Consider the following 21,055-nt stretch of genomic DNA (forward strand, 5'->3'; position numbering starts at 1 on the left):
CTCATATTTAAGGACCAGTAGAAGAATTGAACATTAAGTTTTATCATATAAAAAAAAAATTATTAAACGCTCAGGTATCATTGTAAACAGTCAGTGGAGCATCACAGTGAATTTTAAGCTGTTATTTGAATGTAAAAATGCTACATTGTTGCTTTAACATCTGTACTCATAGACATAGATGCTGATTTCCTTCCACGATGTGGCTCTACCTGATATGTACCATAGGCTGTAGCCTCTGATTTCAGTTCCTACTGGCTTCCAGTGCCTTTTGGCTTCATTGTTGTCTTCAGTAAGTAAAATGCATGCTCAGTGAGGTCAGGTGACTGATCTTCCTGTTTCTGAAGCTGACCTGCAGTTTGTATCTCATACATTTTTATAGCTGCTGTATTCTCTTCTTTAGGGTAGTCTTTGATACATCTATACCTACATCCGGGAGATTTTGTTTTGTTTAGTTTTATCGCAGTACTGAAAGTATTCAGTCATCTGCTGCTGTTTTGTCTCTTGATTGTTTTGTTTAAATTTCCCAACCTCAAATTGATGTAAAAACAATCATGTCCTTGGCCCAAACTTTGAGACAGATGCAACAGACTTTGGAGTCATATGCCATGTCTTTCGTGCATGACCAAAAAAATGTTCTAGCAGCCGATTATAAATACTAAATACTTTTAGCCCCTTGACAAGGAAGTTCAAATTTCGAATCCAACATGCAAGACTAAAGTAGCAGAATTGATCATCACTGCAAAAATTAATACAAAAATGACCTTTACTATCAGCATACACACAAAACTATATTTGAATCTCTTATTTGCAGCTGTATTAATGCTTTCTGTGTTCGCTGCTTTTTACAGGCATGCAAGGTGTCCAGTGAGCAGGCCCTTCAGCGGAGTCTGGAAGAGGTGAGTGAGGAGTTGAGGAAGGCTCAGAACAGCAACAGCAGCCTACAGACACAGTTGGGGCAGGCTCAGCGAGACAGCGCTGCCCTCACAGGTAGGGCTACAACTAATGATTTTCTGTGTAATCGGTTACTGTCTATACTGCTTTGCTGGTGTTGGCCCTGTGTTCATTTTACATTCATTTTACATGACCACCCATGGCAAGCATGTTCATGCACATTTGAGCAGCCACAAAAGAGATGTATGAAGACTTTGACACTGATTTTGCTGCATGTCCGGATCTACTTAATACACACATACCTAATATGTGTCATTTGTCACTCATGACTGGTCAGTCCTTATTGAAGCATCTGTGATCAGAGCAAAGAGGTAGCTTACTAACTGTGGAACGTGCCACCATGCCCTTAAGAGCCGAGGAGTGGCAAGGGGCCAGCACGAGAAGGCTGAGAAACCAGCAAGCTGGGCTGTGAATTCACCGGCATAGTTCTGAGACATGAGTAGGCCTGTGAGAATGGTGATAGGTCCCCAAACACTCCCCACAGAGCCTCGCCTCCAGGTTTATGATAAGGGGGGTCAAGGTCATTATGTTTTAGACAGGCAAATGAAACCATGACTTGGTGGTCTGAGACAACTTGAAGCAATGAAACGATTCATGTTGTTTACATGATCATGCTGCAATCTTAGACTAATATCAAATGTAATAATAATTCTTTTTTGATTTATTGATGTTTATTTTGGAAAAAAGTATCAGATTTTTTTGTCTTCCTTTAACACTAAAAAGGTTGATGTAATGCTCAAACGGCATAAAATAATTAATACAATTTTGACCTCAAATATATCTTTGTACAGTCGAGGGTAAGATCCAAGAATGCTTCCTCCAATTTATTGCCTGATTCTCTCAGTGTCTATGTGTGCCATATAAACATTTCAGAGGGTTATAGAGTAAATCTGTATGTATTGTATATATTGTATATATGTATATACTCATAATGATGAGTATAGATACCTCTTCATTAAAAGATTCACATCCACAAGCATTCAGCTCTTCAGATGAATTTTACAGTGTGTGTTCGTCTGTGTTGTGTAACAGAGGCGCGTGGGCACCTGGCAACCCTGGAGGCGGAGATAAAGGATCAGACAGGGCAGGCGGAGGACCTGAAGGCGCAGCTGAGCCAGGTCGAGTTGGAGAACAGGCAGCTGCAGGAACAGCTGGGCTCTGTCCGCATGCTGCTAGAGGCTAGCCAGGGCAGGGAACAGGAGCAGAACTCTGAGGTAAGACCCTTAAACCAGATATGCAGCCTGTCATTAAAAATATGATTTGTTAAAGAATTAATGCTGTAAAAAGGACATCATTTTCTGCCTAAACCCTAATGTAGAGTGTTGAGTTTGTCTTTTTACCTTTGAACAACATCCACAAGGTGAATATAGCTAACATGTAATGGAAACTTATTACACCATTAGCATCACAAATTTAGATTTAGAAAAGAAGTGCACATGAGTGATTTGGGATAGCGTAGATTATACTGTTGTTGATAGCAGGGTTTTATAAAGGCTCCATTTAACCTTCATGTAATCCATAATTTTCATTACTAATGTCAGTTTGGATCTTTCAACAGGCTTTGGTGTCCGAGCTGCAGGAAGCAAAGCATAGGTGAGTTTCATTGCCTCAGGGTGGGACAGATTAGACTCTTATTCAACCCAGCCTCCATTCTCCAGACAGCCTCATCCTTTCAAAATAGAATCATTTCTTGGCTTGACTGGACAACTTCCTTCCTTCACATTTCAGAGTCACAACCTCAACAGAAGTTCACATACAATTGATTACAGGATGAACCTGTTGTGTCAAACCTAGTTCTGTCACACATGGTGCAATTGGTGAAACTGCTTGCAGCCTAATGTGAATTCCCCTATAATGTGTATAACTGTCTCATGAATAAATTAAGGGCTTCATCTTTAATATGCAGTGTAAGACTGATAGTGTTGATTATATCTTTAGTTAATCTTTCTCTTGAAGGCACATAATAATGTGCATATACAATATATGTCCAATGAATAACATTCAAATATCTAAAATATATTAAGCCATAATTCACCACTTTTGGATAAACTGAGAGGCCCTAATTTTGCTCACATTTTACCCTGAAGAATGATTTTCCCCGTTTTAAAAGCAGTGCATTTTGATAAATCTACACAAGTGAACAGAATAAGAAGAGTGTACTGCAGCAGTGTCATTTCTATGACTTTATGTACTTCTGTCATAAATGCAATTACAGCATGGCAGTAGCCAAAAACAACTTTTAATCAAGAGAGTCTTCTTAAAAGCCGTGTTTGAACGAGAGATGTGCTGTCACTGGTCCAACATAAATTCATAGAGAATGTGGTTTTAACTTAGGTAAAGCACTTAAGCTTATCCCACAAAGATGTACTGGCCGTTGACCTTGAAACTGATCTTCATCTAATGTTGTTTCCATCACAGACCAGGCAACAGATGGGCTAAAGTCAGTAACTGTAAACTCACAAGTGCATGTCTATGTTGAGCGTCCAATGTGTCCAATTAACAACCTAATAAACTGGCAACTTCGTGTAAGTCATAGAGAGTGGGCTAATTATGAAAACTGACAGTTACTTCTTCTGTACTCGCAGAGACGACCAGAGCCGAATTGCATCCCTTCAAGAAGAGATCACAAAGCTTACAGAGGAACTGGAGGGACTCAAATCTACTGTAAGTTCAATTAGTTGCTACAAGGGGTGCATTTGTATGGGGATTGTGATGGGAATCCAGTGTCCAATATTTTCATGTGTAAACAATATATATATATACAAAAATGAACCAAAACATTATTCTGCATGTGGCACCAAAATACACTACATGGACAAAAGTACTGGGACACCAGCTTATTCATTGTTGTTAAAACATTATTTATCCTGCTTTTGTAACTGTCACTGCAGTCCAGGGAAGGCTTTCTACTAGGTTTTGCACAGTTACTGTGAGGGTCTGATTGCATATAGCAACAAGAGCATTAGTGAGGTCAGGATGCTGGATGTTCACCTACCCAACTCATGCCAAACATTCTGGATGGAGCACCATCATTCCAGAGAACACAGTTCAGCTGCTCCACAGCTCAATGCTGATAGGCCCCCCTATTCTAGATACATTAGATGGTGGACAGGGTTCAGCATGGGCCCTCTAACTGGTCCGCAGCTACACTACTTTGGCCCTTGTCAAAGTCAAGGTCTTTACACCAACAGCTACTGTCCAACATATATCTCAGACCTTGGCGTACGTTAATACAACATAATCCAAGATATTCACTACATCTTAATGTTTTGGCTCATCTTAGTATGCTGATTATATATACACATTTATAAACTGAAATTGGGACTGGATCTGGTTTACAGAGTAAAACAACATTTAAATGTGTAGGGTTACAAAAAAATATAGTAAAATGAATAAAATGATTAGGGCACTGGCCAGTCCTCTATCCTCTTCTGCTCTGCAGAACCAGTTCTGATGCAGAGATTTTTTTTTTAAAGCAGTCCAAAAATATACCATATATATTGTTTTTTGTGTGTTTATGTTCTACAATACATTTTTTCTAAACATTTCTCATCAGGCTAACAACAGATCATCAGAGGTAGAGCATTTACAGTACAGGTAAAGTTATCTTTTTTTTTCGTTATGGCTTCCAGTCATCACATCTATTACCACCCAATGTTTCACACCCACTTTTATTAAACATGTTTTAATCTTTTTGCTAGTTTAAAGGAGAAAGAAGACCAACTAGCATCACTTCAGGCCACACATTACCAGATAAAGGAACATCTTGACCAGACCAAAGTAAGCTTAGTTATGCCTTTAAAATTAAAAACTTTTTTAAAAATCACTCTTTGTGATTAAATTAATTACATACTTTCCATTTGTTTGGTCATTTATTCAAGCATGAAAGCACAGCAAAGCTTGAACATGTGCAAAACAGGTGAGCAAGTTTAACAAACCCTCATATCAAATATCTAAAATCGAATACACCTGTTGTTTTATCTTTTATCTTAACCGCCTTTTAATTAATCTTTTTTGTACGTGTGAAGCTTAAAGGAAAGGGAGGCACAGCTGTATTCCCTTGAAGAAGAACTGAAGCAGTATAAGGAACGTGACAGTAGTGTAAGTTGCATTCTTTTAGAATTAGAATTAGAATTAGATTCTTTTTGGCTAAAATGTACCTTTGTTAATATTCCTAGTAGAAAAACAACTTCTCTGTTAAAATACATGCAGGTAAACACAATATTGAGGTAAGCTAAAATGGTTACGATAACGTAATTATCGTGATCGACCGAATTATGTAATGTACATGAGGTTAAATATGGAAATTGTGGATGTTTTACTTTGTTTTTGCTTTTATTTGTAGTTATATGCTGAAGGCGCCTCTATTGATTAGACTAGATTTTCTCACACTTTGTGTTAGCTTTGGGGAGCAATGACCTATAGTATCAAGAGCCTTTTGGATCTGCTGGTTCTTTTGTAATAATGCATAACACCATTGTTTTGGCAGGTTTACGCCACCACTGCACAGCTGGAGTCACTGCAGAGCAGGTACAAACTCTTATACAGTCCTGTCAGCCTCTCTACAACACACCACATGCTTGATTTTTATCTGCCGCCAACAGTGCAAAAGTATTTCTTACTATTTGCTCAAGTTGTGGCTAAGATGTTGTGATAGTACTTGCAAATGCGGTGTAAAGAATCTGTTTTTTCTTTTAGTCTAAGTGAGAAGGAAAAGCTTGTAACAGCGCTACAGCAAAAACTACAGAATCTGACAGAAGAAGCAGACCAGACGAAGCACAAGAGTGATGTGAGTCTGCAACTCAGTAACTCAGAACACATACACTCAGCTCATTAATTGATCCAGTTTTACAATACTGTGTTAATTGCTGCTCGTTTTCAAACTTGTATATTAAAATTGTGTAGTTACATCAGAAGTAAAGGCCTGTTGACCATAATACACATTGTCACATTTTTGCTTATATGTGTTCTTACAGGACAGCACAGAAGATCTGAGGACATTGCAGACTGACACCATCAATGTTCTTCAGTCACTTTTCCCACATATCAACCTAAACACCAAAGAGGTGACCAACACCAAACTGTTGTCCTTTAACACAACTTCTAATTTTCAGATATTAAGGTGTTTGGGTCTTAATGTAGTATGTATATACAAAGGTTTTTGGACACTCGCATGCATTGTTTCAATGAACTCATCCCTCACTCCCCAGCTCAATCCAAAAGTATCGGATGGTTCACCATTATTCCAGAGAGCACAGTTCCACTGCTCCACAGCTCATTGCTGGGGGACTCTAAACCCCTCTTGCCCACACCTGGCATTAGTCATGGTGCCAATAGGTTGATGTTTATCTGCTCCAGACAGTCCTATTCTGTTGGCAGTGCTTCTCTGCAGGGACTAGACAAGATGTGTCAGCAATGGGTGCGACTTAAAGTAGCTGAATACAGTCATTAGAAGAATATACTGTAACGTCTTGGTCCAAGGTAGCACAGAGGTGTTGTACAGTGAGCTACACTAGATCTAGATCTGGACATCTATTGTTGCTCACTCTACAAGACTTTGTTGCTACCTTGGACCAAGACTATATATTCTATATATATTAGAATAGTTCTCAAAGTTGGGTTGTGTATAGAATTTGTTGTTCCAGTGCATTTAACAGTGCTCACAGTGTAGGTTTACATAGTGTATATAGATGAAGCGATTAGCATTTATTATCACATAATATTACGTTAAATGTATTTATGTATTTTTTTGTATGTATGTATTTATTTTATTTATTTATTTATTTATTTATTTATTTATTTTTCTTTCTTTCTTTTATTAGTGCTAACAGTTCTTCTCTTCTCCTTAGGACAAATGGTTACACAAGTTTTCAGAAAAAGCACAGGAGTCTCTGAGTGCAACAGAACAGTGCCTAGAATCACAACAAAGCAAAGTGACAGTAAGGAAAAATTGGTGTTCACCTCTCTCTACTCTGAAGCTCACTGTTGTCCTCTTGTGGAAGCTTGTGTTGTTGCCGCGTGTTGTAAATGTGACTGTTTGCTTATCAGGAGCTGCTGGCACGGCTGAGTGAGGCTCAGGAAAGCCAGAGCACACTACAGGCAGACTGCGAACAGTACAGAAGCGTACTGGCTGAAACGGTAAGATGTCTGTGCTGTTTATTATGTTGCTTCAGTATTAACTGACTGGCGCTGGAGTTATCATTAAGGTCAGTTTAATTGGTCTGTTACAGGAGGGAATGCTCAAAACCCTTCAGAAGAGTGTAGAAGAGGAGGAATCTGGGTGGAGAGCCAAAGTCGCAGAGTTAGAAGAGCAGCTAAAGAGGGTGAGACCATTTACACGTTAATTTATCCTCTGTCTTTAGGCCCTCTAGTGGCCATTCCACGCCCTGAAGTACATACAGACTGGTTGGATATTTCTTTACTGGTCTAAAGTCACTTTATGTATCACAGTATTTCAGCATTTGACTAGCTTGCGGTACTGTCATGTGGTGTTCTAATCAAATATTTCACTAATTTTAATTCACAAAAACTTGACAGAAAATGACAATAAATGCATTTTTAAATATGTGCTTATGTGTTTAATGCACATTTTTAAAAATTGTGTCTTTTCCAAATTTAGCTTAACATATGGTTGAGATATTTTGCATATTCTAAAAAATTACTTCATTGCGCTTTGTGATGTTACATATTGCCCGTCCTTTTACAGTAGTATATGTTTCTCCTGGAAACTAGAGTCATAACATGGTACAAACTGAAAAATGTAATAACAAACCCTTTACGTCTGTCTTTGTCCAAAAGTCATTGCAGAAAGCGCAGGCTTTGGAGGAGACAGCAGAGAACCTAAGAGCTGAAAACCAGAACACACAGCAGGTATGTTACCAGCTTTGTTGCCTATTGTAATTGTATGCAAATCGTTGATCATAGGTAGAGATGTGTTTTCATGACTTGAAACACTGAAATCTATAATCTAAAAAAAATAAAAGACAGATTTATTTGTTATGCATAACCATAAGCAGTACATGGCTACAAAAGATTATAACCAGACAAAAAAGAGGTATACATTGTCATGGATTTTATGTAATGAACTTACACAAAACAGCCCAAATCGGAAAAGTGGAAAAAAAAAATCCTAAAAAGTCCAAAAAACTGAAAAGTGGTGCATGCATATGTTTGAAGTCCCTAACAGTTACCTTCAGAAAGGAACTTAATTAGTCCACCTGTTTGCAGGTAAGCGTCTAAGTGTCACTGTCATCTGTCGCATGATCTCAGTATAAAGCATATATGGCTGTTCTAAAAGGACCCACTGTCTGCAACAAAACTAAGCAAGGGGCACCACCAAGCAACCGACATCATTAACACCTAGGAGGACAAAGTTGTAGAGAAACACAGATTGGGGTGCGCTTATAGAAAAATGTTCCAAACGAAGATGAAGATCCCACAGAGCACCATTAAATGAAATGTTGATATTGTGAGCATGTATGCATTTCTCCATTTAAATAGCTGTTCCTCACCTACTTATCCTGTGATGAAACAACAATGTCATTTTCATTAGAAATTTACCTTTATTTTTCCCCAGCTGATGCAGCTGTTGTCCGAATCTGAGAGCCAGCTACAAGCAGCCCTTAGAGAAACACACTCACACAGAGAGGAGCTGGCACAGGTTAGTGTATCTGTGAGCTTTTGCTTTTCCAGGACATTGCACTTTCACAATCAAGCAACCTTGAATTCATTATATTATATAACTTTGTGTTAATCTAATTTACTTGTTTTTTCCCTGCTTGTTCACTCATCCTTATTCATGCAATGTTTTTTTTTACCTTTACAGCTTGTACAGCTTTCAAACTAAAGCCATAAAACTTTTCAACAGTTTCAGGCTCTGCCATTTTGAGTTCTTGTTGTTAATATTGCTAAATGCCTCCAACTGCCTTAAATATGTAGATATATTTTTAATAAATATCTGATGTATTTTTGTAGTTTTTTTGTAGTGGCCTCCTCCAAAAGGACAAGTTTTTAATCTTCCATAAGTTTTTCATTTAGAGCAGCGAAACAAAGCCTTTAAAACCTTTAAAAAATGTAATTTAACATGTGCTTTAAATTGATTTCGACCACTTTTCTGTGACCACGTTTCTGTGAAGAACCATTTTTGTGTGTTTAAGAAGGTTCTTAACTTATTTGAAGGTTCTATAAACATGTTTTATAGTATCACTCAAATAACCATTTAAAGCACCTTTATTTTTAAGAGCAATAAACAAATGTTACTGTATGTACACTATTAGTCTAATGACTCTAAACAAGTAAACTGAATTAAAAAACTATAGAGGAGATGAAATATCAGGCATGGTTTCTAAATTTGCAACAAGTGCTCCCTAAGAGTTTCCAGTATGAAGTGACATTTTTACATTATATGAGATATGCACAATTAGATGTATCATTTTCTCTATTTAATTTAGTAATAGTAATAGTAATAGTAGTTTCATAAAGTAATAATCAGGATCACATTCCATATTTTCTGAACTTTCTCTATGCATTGTCTGTTTTAGCTTTACTTTTAAAAGGGCCCATATCATGCAAACACAACTTTTGATGTAGTACCAAACTAAATATACTACATCAAATGAACAGTCCATACAGTCCACAAATGTAAACTGAATTACAGAACAGCCAAATTTGAATCACAAAATCCAAAACATTTTTATGTCATTGCTCTAACAAAAAATGTATAGCTTCTAAACTGCAACCGTACAGTTTCAGTGGAAGTCAATGTAAAAGGCATTTCTATTGGTCCATTTATTGTAATATTTTCATACAATATAAAGAACAACTGCCAGATTTAAATGATGTCAAAATGTGAAAAACGATGGGATGGAGATGGAATGTAAAAAAAGAAATGTTTTATCCGATGATATCCTGTACCTGCCTATTCAGCTGGTAGCAGTTTATGTCTGAACATTGATGATGAGGTTATAAGGAATATTTCAGCCTGTACTGCTTTTTGAAGCCCATCACTGCTAATCAGAATCAGAATGTCATAGATTTGTGTATACATGCCAATCAGTTTGGAGGTATATACATGTATCAGTCTTAAGTGCAAACAGCCGGTGTAATTCTAGGGAATAAAGAGAAAAAGGAAAAAATGGGGGAAAAAGAGAAATGAGAAAAAATGAAAAATGGTCAAAAACGGAAGAAATATGAGATAACCTGTCATAATCTGCAGTTTCCCTCCTGGGATCAGTAAAGTATTTCTGATAAGTTAATTGTTTTCTTACTAATATGGGCAGTTAAAGCATGTTTTCCTACCTCAAGAGGGAGATGCTTTGGCCTTGATTGCTGCAGAAAGGAGAAATGTGGTGTAACAGTTTCCTATTTCAGGTCAGGCAGCAGCTGAGCCTGATGATGGAGCATGCTGAGAGAGGGGTGGAGAATGGCCAGCCTGAGCCACGATCATGCCAGGTTAGGGTGTGGATCTCGCTGGGTCACCCTGTTCTCGCCGTTGTTCCCACTGTACAGTAATGGACGCAGGGTACCATATTAAGCCTTTAGAACATCTGCCCAAATATAGTGGTACCGGAATCTTCTCAAATGTGTGTTGTTTGAAGATTTTGCCACACAGTCTTTTAGCAATGCCACGAGCCTTGAATACATTTACCAACACAGTGTTCACAGGGTCACGTGAACATTTGTGAGAAGATCATCACAGGACAGGACAAGATATTTTTACTGTTAACAGACAAGAATGTTCTATTAGTTTTAAATTAACTGGGTGAGGCAGAGGCTGCGTAAGGCTCGGGTTAAGACACAGCTGGAAGACTGAAGTTCAGCAGTTAATTTTGGTGTTAATTCAGTGGTATACAAACGTTTTGCCACTCCTAGTCAAAATGTTTGTTACCATGAATAGCTATATGAGTAAAAGATGATGTGATGTTTAAAGACATATGGGTAAAATTTACATTAACATTTTAAACAAGATTACTTTTACAGTTTCAAAATAACAAAAAAGGAAAAAAACTTTGGTCACCCTGCATGGTCAGTACTTAAGTAAATATGTTATTAAAACTGTAATGTGCAACACCTGGCCTTTACTAACAGTAATTGTGATAAACCCATAACAAAGCTTATTAAGGTCTTCTATGTGGTGCTCAAACATTTTCATGGTCCCTCCTTTACTTTTTTTCACTCTGAAACTGTACAAAGTAAAAAATATGTTCTCTTCTACTCACTTTACTCAAAAAATTCTGATCAGGGGTGCACAAACCTTTGCATGTCACTGTATATAGTAACCAAATAGTATTTAACCTCATCTATTTCAGAATTACAAAAAGGAGGCGCTTTCTTTGTGTCCAGTGCTGTTTATGGGCAAAAGCCACTCACAAGGCTAACCACTCCATGTGTGTTTAACCGTCCTTACAGCTTCTGTTAACCAGGTCCCTGCTTCACTCAGCAACTTCACTTTCAAAAAGTTCCTTGTTTCTAACTGTGCCTGTGTTTTCTAGACACCCTTTGACCTCATTTACAGCTGGGCGCTTCATGCTACTAGTATCTGGATTGTAGCCTGATGAGATTTTCGCCACTTGCATTTACACTGGATAGACAAATCCATCTCCGGTTAGTCAGCCTGAAATCTGTGTGCTGTGTGGGACGGAATATGCATATTTACTCATAATACAACACTTATTAGTGGTGTTTTGGTTGTAATGGGAGGGGTTTTGGTTATCATATGTGTCTTTGAGAGACAGATGTGTTTACACTGCTATAACATGTGGCTCAAATGAATCTCAGACCACCTCCTGAAGTGGTTTAAGTGATGGGATTTATGATCTAGGTTAAATGTGTTTACACTTGCATTTTTTACTTGTCCAGATATAATCCTAATACTAAAGAAGCATGAAGTGACCAGGGGTAAATGACTTTTTTAGCACATAATCTATATCTGGAAAACTGCCACTCAACACGGCTGCAACTAATCTTTGCCTTTTGTGTTTGTAGCTGTTTTATCTGTTTTTCTTTTTGCAATGTTCTCTTTTTCACTCTGGGTTTGAAATGGAATGTGCACTAACAGAGATTTGTGTTGGCTGGCGCAGAAGGATTTGGCACTGCTGGATAAAGGAAGACCTGAACAGATGTTCTGTGATGCCGTGTTCTGTTTTAACACTTATCTGTGTCTTCTGTCCTTCTTCTGTCCTTCTTTACATTTGTAAAGAATCTGTCCTCTGATGTGGATATTAGTCCATGTGTGTTTTGATGGTGTTCATAATGGTGTTTTTTTCAGGTTCAGGTCGAGTTTGAGCAGACAGTGGAGAAGTTGCAGGCAGAGCAGGCTCTGAAGCAGCAGCTTTCTGAAGACGTAGAACTGGTATGATGCCTCTTGATGTAAATGCAGTAATGACACTGGTCTCACTGTAGTCATGTGATACCAACATAAGACTACAATGTAATCTTTGGGACAAACTAGTGTGAGTGTTATCATTTCATAGCACACATAATCCATACAAACTATTACTTTTACATACATTAGTTTATGTGTACTACTCTATTCTCATAAAGCATGCAAACTCAAGGCTGATTTTTCTTCTTTTTTTCAAACCATCAATCATCTGGTCTTCCATTGACCTCAGGCTCACAAGGCTGTTGCTGAACTTCAGATCCAGCTTGATCAGCTGAAAGCAGCTGGAGAAACCCCTTCAGACACGGAAAATGTGGCTGAGCTTAAGGTACTTAATATGTATAATCATGCCTATGAGGGGTTAAACTGTGTATTTTGAAAGTGGTGGAAGCTATTGTACCTGGCTAGGCCACAATGTGGCCTACATCGTGAACTTACCAAGCCAACTTACTAGCTAACGATTTGCACTGCATCTTGGCAAGTCAATATGGCTAATATTTCTTATTTTAAGACTGTTTTGTTTTATGTAACATTCTTTTATTTTACTCTTTTTTTATTTTATTTTTTTGTTTGTTTAGCTTCTAAAGAGTTGGGACAGACACAAAAAAAAACTAATAATTCTGTTACTGAAGAGTGATATGAGTTAAAAACAAATTATAGGTGCAGTTGATCCGATACCCAGATACTCAGTACTAAGCCAATGCAATAACTTAAACCTATGTGACCTATGAGACATTAAATGCTTCAGATATCTGGTTCCTATCATCATCACTATGAACCATTCTGACTTGGCATATTTCTCTAAAACAAAGCATTTTACATACGTAATTACGCAGATGTAAAAAACAATAAGTTAAGATTTCCCATTTTAAATTACATTTAAAGCTTATTAAGTTGTAAATAAAATAAATGTTGGTTCAATTGACAGTATTAGCTGATATGGCAGGTTTCAGTATGGCTATAAAAGCGGGATTTTGACATCTCCAAATTCAGCCATATCATACTGGTGATCTTGCTGCAGGAGCGTCTGGAAAAAGAGAGAAAGCTAACCAAAGACTTGGGCCAGGCAGCCACTAAACTCCAGCAGCTGCTGAGAACTAGTCAGGACCAGCTCGCCAAAGAGAAGGAAATGGTCAGGATCCTTCAAGACAAACTTCAAGAGAAGGTATTCACTTGAAAAGTGTTTAAGGTTAATGGTGTTTTCAGTTGTGTTACTGCACTTTGACAACTTTTTTTTTTACCTGCTAGGATGAAGGTGTGGAGCCGAAAGAAGGCACTTCTGTCTGAGTTGGAGAACACTACATTTAGCCAAGACCGCCTTAAGATGACCAAAATATTGCATTCCTAAATGTGTTTTTTGATGTACTGTAGCTAGACGACAACAATTGCACCCACAAAATCTTTTATCGTTAATTTAACTTTATTTCGGATGTATGCTGGAACCATTTTTACTCTGTCAGGAAACTAACATTCCATCGAAAAACCTCTGACTGTGTCAGAAACTATTCCTAAACTGCCTTATATTTCCTAAAATTCTTTCCTGACCCTTCTTCAGTGTTAAAAGGGAAACTGTATGTACATTAAATGTACATCAACTAGTGCAATTACTTTTGTTTTAAGTATGGTGGAAATAGACGTATAGTTTTATGGTACAGATACAACACTCAGAGTGCCCTCTACCTTCTGTAGCTGGCTCAAATACCACTGTATGCATTTGATAAAGAATAAACTAAAATGGCTTATATTGCTTTAAACTTTTCATAACCCTTGTGTGAATTTAATGACAGTTACCATTTTTGCATATTTGTATGGTGAAGTGTTTAAAATCGCTACGCATTTATGGAATACAGTCATTCATGCAACAGGTTGGGTGTTTTTTTTTCAGGGTTTCAGGATAGTTGAAAGAAAGCCAGAGCAAGTAGAAAGCAAGTTAATCAGATGTGATCAATTACATATTCAGGTACTGCCACTTAATTACTTCAGTTTTTTTGTCTTGTCTGAGATATAGTTTTTGTTTGGTATTTATAATGGTATTGATAACTACACAAGCTGCAGAGAAAATATCTTTTGAATCTGTCTGAAAAAAAAACCCTTAAATTTCACTGTTTCACAATGTCAATGATCTATCTCTAAGTATAGCATATACAATAAATTACTTTGTTCTGCATTTTTCAAACAAGCCTAATGTGGCATAAGTGAAACCTTTAAACCTAACCAAATATTTCTATTTCCAAATTCTAAATAAAATCTGGATATTTTCACTTCAGTTTAGATAGCTACTGATGATTTCCAAACCAGACTCTAAATCCAGTTTCCAGTCCTGGATTTTATAGACTATAAAACTATTAATATAAAAATAATGCTATTAATATAATAATAATAAAACTATAATAGACTATTATAGATTTTTTATTTTATATACAAAGTATTGTTTGTGTTTGTTTATTTTTACGTGTTTTTAAATAAACACTTTCTATGCAAAGTAGCTAAACAATGTAAATGTAATCTGGTTAACAAAACAAGCTTAATGCTGTCAAGTAGCTTAAACTTTTCTTCAAAAGTTTCTTACCATAGATTTTTCAACAGTTCTGTAGGAAGGTAAGGTTAAACAGAGTTTTAAATTGAGCGAAAAATAGTTTTTTTTTAGTTCTGTAAGTTCACTTAATTAAAAGTGAGTTAGGCTTCATTGAGGTTTAAGCATAATGTGTTTGCTCCTACAGCCTTCAACACTGAGGATAGGCAGTTTACCGAAATATAGAATACAGATGAATAGCCAAGGAAATGCAGACTGAGGGAAATGACAACACAGTGTAACAGAAAGAGAAGGCACGCCCAGTTTGCACATAGATGGTGCCAGGAGCTCATTGGAAAGATGTGAGTTTTACTGAACAAGATTGCATAAATTCTGTTACCATAAGTAAACTTATTTTATATGCTGGTACATTTATCAGCTTTACAGTGTACATATAATTTTCTCAGATGCCTAAAACTGCCCACACAGTACGTTATTTGGTTTTATGTAATATTCAGTGTTTTTCAACTCATTTTCAGCCATGACTGTTGTATGTAGCATGTTTAAGCCTATAGTCTTAAGTGCTTAAGCCCACATTATTAAGCATTGGTTAAGACTTAGTTAGGCAATCTCAGTGACTGTATTCTAACTTTGCTTAAGCTTCAGACTCAAGGCTTTGAAAGACCATCATACATAAGATAGCAGTTTTACAATTTTACCTTTGCTATTAAATTTATAAAATGAAGAGTTAATGTTTAGTGTTTGACCAGGTTCTGCAGTCATGACCAACATATGCCTTGTACATTAAAATGGCTAAGGCAGGGGTATTCAACTCCAGTGTGAGCACAGTTTGATGCCTGTCCTGCTCAGACACACCTGTTTCGTCTCATCTTTTAATTGCCAGGGTAAGTGGGTGTGTTTGAGCCAGGGAATTGGCAAACCGGCCCTTAGTCACCTTGCCCAATGTCAAGTTACATCTAGTTGATTATAAAGCCCCTCGAAATTGTGCTGGGATCTGGGATCTCTGGCGTGATCACTCATCCTTTGTAGGTGTTTTTAGTTTTCCAAAACTAACCATACAAAATCACTCAAATTTAATGTCTGAAGAAGTCAGCACCCATTGTACAAGTGTTTTGGCTATAAACAATAATGCTTATGAAGACATACAATATAGTAGTGTTGCATCTACTTTTATTGAGAACACAACCATCAACAAACCACTATGGTAAGAAAAGCTGTTTTTAGAATAGAAAATGTTTCTGACACAACTTCACAAGCATATCAGAAAACTCTAGAGGTTTAAAACATTCAGACTGAGAGAAGTGCCCGATTTGAATTTTATGCAAGAAAAATAGGGGAAATTTGTGATATGTTTCTGGTCGGATCAAAATGTAAAGGCTAGGGTGATCCAGGGAATAGAGGTGTAAAGGAGGCTTCCTGAGTAATGGTACATTTCTGATGAGAAAAAATACTTGAGAAATTATGATAAAGATGTGTTCAGTATACTGTAGCATACATGCACACATACAACTGTATCTGAGGAGCCATTATATTAGCAAAATAGTTGCATCTGTAAAGACAGTCCAATTGGAGGTGAAGAGGAATTTGGTGTTATTGGTCAGTCTCTGGATTTAGAGACGTCTTCCCTCTAAAGACTTCACTAAGGCCCTTCCGCCCAGCTTGTCCACTAACGCTGTTAATTCTTTGTCGGCTGGGTCGTTCACTTGCCACTCAAACTTCAGACCTGCAAAATGCCAGATAATTTCATCAGGTTCATCAACAATAAATGCACTGAAAAAAATGAACTCAAGCTGTGGAAAGAAAACACCATCATAACCAACCTGGGAGCTTGGACCTTAGAGCGCCCTTTGAACTGGCGTAGACCATTTTACTTTTCAGGGGTGCATCTTCAGGAGCCCTTCACAATCAGTTGATAAACAAATCAGTAAACAATGAGTGGGGGGAGGGCAAAGAAAAACATGTCATGCCTTTAATAACTGCCAACTGCAAGTCTTGACATGATTATGATCTTGGGATGACAATCACAGAGTAACGGAAAACAAGGATTTCCATAATGCCCTTTCTAAGAAACAACTGCCACATAACGCTTTCTTTTTAAAAAGAACTTGTAGTTGGACATGACAGAACACGTATATGCAAAACTGGCCCAGCAAAAGAAAAAAAAGGCTAGTGAAGGTAGTCAGCATGGCTAAACGTTGTCATTTTGAGAATATTATACATTTTCATTTACATTTAAGGCATTTAGAAGACGCTCTTATCCAGAGCGACTTACAAAAGTGCTTTGTTATTTACCCAAGGATAACCTCAGCTAGTTTGAATAGGCTAAAAATTCATAAATACCTCTATACAATTTGTTCTATATATTGCTTATAACATTTGTTCTATATATTTCTCCCATAGTTTGTCATTTTATTGAGAGAAATTCTCATTTTTCTTTTATCAAATAATTTAAATAAGCAAAACTAAGCAAAATTCTATATCCTTAAACAAGCTTATTATGTGCTATCTAGTTAAAATGTTTTCTAGTTAAAATATATAAGTATAAATCATTTTCACATTGTAAATATAGACTTTTTACCATTTGCCATAACTCTCAATATAACTTCAATATAACTTCTTATCTTGACTTGAATAAAATCTCAATATCTTAGTCATTCAGAACAACGCTCTTCAGTCAGTGAACTACTCTATGGATCAGAATCTGATATACATTCAGTTTATACAGCAGTTCATGTTCTTTTGCAATGTAGGCAAAAAAAGTGTAAATGGTTATGTACCACATGATGAAGACTAGGTCCTCCTTCAGACTCTCCTTGGTCTCGTAGGTGCAGTCATACAGGGCGTAGCGGCAGTCTTTTTCAGGCAGCATGCTCACTACCTTCTTGAAGATGTTGTCTTCATTCTCAATGTCCTTGATCTTCAGTGAGGACCCGTGGTCCACGATGATGCTCTTCTGGTCTTCGCTCATGCGCATGATCACTAGCTTAAACCTTTCTTTTTCCTCGCTTCCTTGATAGCGCACTCTGATTTTTTCATAGAAGCTGACCACCTCATCGCTTATGGCTACGCCAGAGGCCTGGAGTTGAAAGAGAGATGGTCATGTTAGAATTTGCCAAAATTGAATTGTTTTAATAATCGCCTTATATTGACGTTCCATTTTAAAAGAGGGAGGAAACCTCACTAGGGTTAGGGTTAAAATCATAGGGGCTAAAAAAGTTCTTTGGTGCAATGCCAGTGGAAGGTTTGATAAAGATCCTCTGTAATAAAGATTTGTGAGTGGAAGAAACCGTTTGAAAAGTTGAAGATCTCCACATAATTTAATGCAAATGATCTGTACCAAAGAAAGGTGCTTTTAGATCACAAGCCCAAGAACTATTTTGCAACTATTTAAACCTAAAAGTGTGAAACTAAGATGCCCCCTCTTCTTCTAGAAATTAAAATCTGCTACTTCTGGTAATAGAATACTTTTTTGAATACTGCTCTTTGATACTGAAGCAACTTTGTAAGGCTTAATATCCTTCCCAGATTGTAAACCTCCAAAATGAATGGTGTCACAAGTGGAACCTGCCTGTTCAGTGCATGCAAAAGCTATACCAGATATGTAAAACACAAAGTGAAAAATAGATACTGTGCCAGGTTCTTAAAAGTTAAAAGTATGTAGCCAAACAAAATATAGTTGAATGATGGTTTAAACAAGCCTTTTGCTTTTTTGTGCCATGTGATGCAGAAACTAATGGGCGGTAGTCCTCACAAAAGGATAAACCGGCACATCTGTGGACACTTTCATTTTCACTGATATCACACTGATAAAAAATGCTATTGAAATACAAGAGCTTGGGAACTGATTGTGAAAAGATGCATTAAGAAGGAAACAAATCTCAGGACTTTTGAGATCTGTAACGAATTCTACTAAAGTAGTTTTAATTATTGGAAATGTAATTTACAAATACTCACTTACAATAATACTCACATAAAGCCATTCATGTGCTGTAAGTTACCAATATGATGGATTATTGTTTTTTGTAAAAACAAATCATGAAAACCTTTAAAATCAGTTCTTTGATATTAGAAGCTAGATATTAGATATTAGAAGCTACATTGTTTCACCCTTTCCTTTCAAGAAACCTTAAAAGGTACAGTTCTAGCTTGAGTTACAAATAAACTCAACTGTATGTCATAGTTGATGCTTAAAAATCCTAAAGTTCATATAGACTTAAATAGACAAGAGCCAATAACATCTCCACAACATTCAGTCTACAACGTGACTACAGGAGCCCCAAGTATCAAAGAAGTATAGCCCTGTTTGGGACTGGACCAAGTGGAAAACAGTAGGCTATATAAGATTCACAGCATCATGTGTCCAAGTGTGGCCTAGTTTGGGTTGTCTGTCTTTAAATATTGTAAACAATGAGTAGAAATGTGTTGTTTAATATATATAAATATGTGTGTGTGTGTGTGTCCGTTTAGCATAATGCTCCTCAGTTTCACTCACAGTTTCTACTTCACTCACATTCCTTTCTACTGAAAACAAGTCGACACTGGTAGGCACACCTTAACAAGTCCAGGTAACGTTACCCCCTGCTTTAGGAACCAGTCAAGAAGGCATTTCATGCCTTATTATTCCATAATTCAAATATGATTAATCAGGAAAACACTGGAAAATGTGCTGCTTTAGTTTGCTAAGCTGTTTTTCCATTTAATTACAGTCAGGCTTCACACACCCAGCTTTAGCCCAATGGATGGGCTGCAGTTTTTACCACGCAGCATCTGAAGCACAACAAAACAAATCAACAACTAAAAGAACTCTAAAAGCTAGATTACTTACCATGTTTTCACGCTTCTTCTGTCAGAGGGAAGGGGGAAGAAAGAGTTGCAGCCTTGGGTGGAAGAGAGGGGATAGAGAGAAGATAAGTTGAAGGCAAAGACTGGCAAAGACTTGAACACACCTCCTTTCGACCTCTCACAGCGTTTCAGCCCTCGCCAAAAATTGCCTGAGGATAAGTTTATGTTTCTGAGGCCTTAGAATGCTTTTAATATCCTAAATGAACGTTAATCTTTCTGCCTTGCTTATTATATACAGCGTTTGTGAGAAGATAAGAGCTTAACCTAATGCAACTTAGTTGTTTGCAGGTAATAATATTTCAGGTAACTAAGAGCCAATAAGAGACAGCGACAGACAACACCTCCCATATATGGAAACCCGAACACAGGCAGGGTTTTTAGGAGAAACTCTGAAACATCCTTATTAGGCAAGAGGGCTACAAATAAGGGTGTCATGTAGGTGAAGTGGGAGTATGAACATATGCAAAATAGTCATGACTTAGACATAATTGAGATTTTTGAAGGACAACAACGGCAGGTGCATTATGAAATTCTCATTCTACGTTAATATGCAATCCCCCCTATAACCCTCAACCCTATAATAATCTCAATATAGGGTTGAGTTCTGTATGTTGTTGATTGTTGTTTGGGTGTATTTTGCAACCTCATTTCCTTATCCGAGTTTTACCATAGGCTCCTAATACATTTGCCTGTTGTACTTTATGTACGTCAAACGTTTTTACATTGAGCTGCATATAAGATGGGTCCTCACGTTTAAGGTGTGGAATGTGCACTGGAGCATGCCGGGACAGGTCTTCTTCTTTGGCTGAAAGAATGCACGCTTGTGCGTTCTTAGTAATGTGTCCCGAGGTGAAGGTGGGAGGTGGGATCATTCATTCTCTTCCAAAAAAAAAAGAAAGAAAAAAGAATACACCAGTAATGACTGATCTATTAAATGAAAGGCCTTCAGCGGACCTGGCCATCACAGTAGAGACACTCCCATACTTCATGTTCTTCAATTGTGCACAGTGTTGTACATTATAATAATAAATTAGTCTAGTATTTTCTAGTGTAACAATTATTATGTTGAATTATTAGGATGATTAAGATCTTTAATGCCATCGGTTGTCTTTTACAATACCGTTCTTCTCAGAAATACTGTAAAATGAATAGATGGATGGACACTCATTAAGCAATTTGTTATGACGACTTTACCAATACGAGGTAATGCCTCATGTTGCCCTCAAAACAGCCTTAATTCTTTATGACATGGATTCTACATGATGTTGGAAACATTCCCTTCAGATTCTGGTCCATATTGGCATGGTTGCATCCCGCAGTTCCTGCACAACTTTCTTACTGTGAGTCTA

At 37.2% G+C, this 21,055-nt stretch overlaps 2 protein-coding genes across 7 annotated transcripts in view; one reads left to right on the forward strand and one right to left on the reverse strand.

Annotated features, from left to right (window-relative positions):
* The window catches only part of rrbp1a (ribosome binding protein 1a), a 29,884-nt gene extending 15,795 nt beyond the window's left edge, over positions 1 to 14,089 (forward strand). For 5 of the 6 annotated variants that reach the window (XM_072677410.1, XM_072677412.1, XM_072677411.1 and 2 more), the window contains 21 exons: positions 849 to 987; positions 1,984 to 2,165; positions 2,510 to 2,544; positions 3,537 to 3,615; positions 4,508 to 4,548; positions 4,653 to 4,731; positions 4,833 to 4,870; positions 4,980 to 5,052; positions 5,441 to 5,481; positions 5,650 to 5,740; positions 5,928 to 6,017; positions 6,801 to 6,890; positions 7,000 to 7,089; positions 7,182 to 7,274; positions 7,750 to 7,821; positions 8,528 to 8,611; positions 10,321 to 10,401; positions 12,218 to 12,301; positions 12,564 to 12,659; positions 13,353 to 13,496; positions 13,580 to 14,089. In XM_072677410.1, coding sequence (XP_072533511.1) covers positions 849 to 987; positions 1,984 to 2,165; positions 2,510 to 2,544; positions 3,537 to 3,615; positions 4,508 to 4,548; positions 4,653 to 4,731; positions 4,833 to 4,870; positions 4,980 to 5,052; positions 5,441 to 5,481; positions 5,650 to 5,740; positions 5,928 to 6,017; positions 6,801 to 6,890; positions 7,000 to 7,089; positions 7,182 to 7,274; positions 7,750 to 7,821; positions 8,528 to 8,611; positions 10,321 to 10,401; positions 12,218 to 12,301; positions 12,564 to 12,659; positions 13,353 to 13,496; positions 13,580 to 13,618 — 1,761 coding nt within the window. In that variant the 3' untranslated portion in view covers positions 13,619 to 14,089. The remainder of the gene's footprint in view (positions 1 to 848; positions 988 to 1,983; positions 2,166 to 2,509; positions 2,545 to 3,536; positions 3,616 to 4,507; positions 4,549 to 4,652; positions 4,732 to 4,832; positions 4,871 to 4,979; positions 5,053 to 5,440; positions 5,482 to 5,649; positions 5,741 to 5,927; positions 6,018 to 6,800; positions 6,891 to 6,999; positions 7,090 to 7,181; positions 7,275 to 7,749; positions 7,822 to 8,527; positions 8,612 to 10,320; positions 10,402 to 12,217; positions 12,302 to 12,563; positions 12,660 to 13,352; positions 13,497 to 13,579) is intronic. The other variant, XM_072677415.1, reaches the window with a different exon arrangement.
* A 2,063-nt stretch (positions 14,090 to 16,152) lies between these two features.
* cfl1l (cofilin 1 (non-muscle), like) lies at positions 16,153 to 19,732 on the reverse strand. The gene is made up of 4 exons (XM_072677425.1): positions 19,690 to 19,732; positions 17,642 to 17,940; positions 16,685 to 16,761; positions 16,153 to 16,587 (listed from the first exon to the last, which is right to left on the reverse strand). The coding sequence occupies exons 1-4, from the start codon at positions 19,690 to 19,692 to the stop codon at positions 16,475 to 16,477; spliced, it is 492 nt and encodes a 163-aa protein (XP_072533526.1). The 5' UTR covers positions 19,693 to 19,732; the 3' UTR covers positions 16,153 to 16,474.
* Positions 19,733 to 21,055: the final 1,323 nt, after the last annotated feature.

The sequence above is a fragment of the Salminus brasiliensis genome, chromosome 4 (assembly GCF_030463535.1).
Source record: "Salminus brasiliensis chromosome 4, fSalBra1.hap2, whole genome shotgun sequence".
Classification (NCBI taxonomy): domain Eukaryota; kingdom Metazoa; phylum Chordata; class Actinopteri; order Characiformes; family Bryconidae; genus Salminus; species Salminus brasiliensis.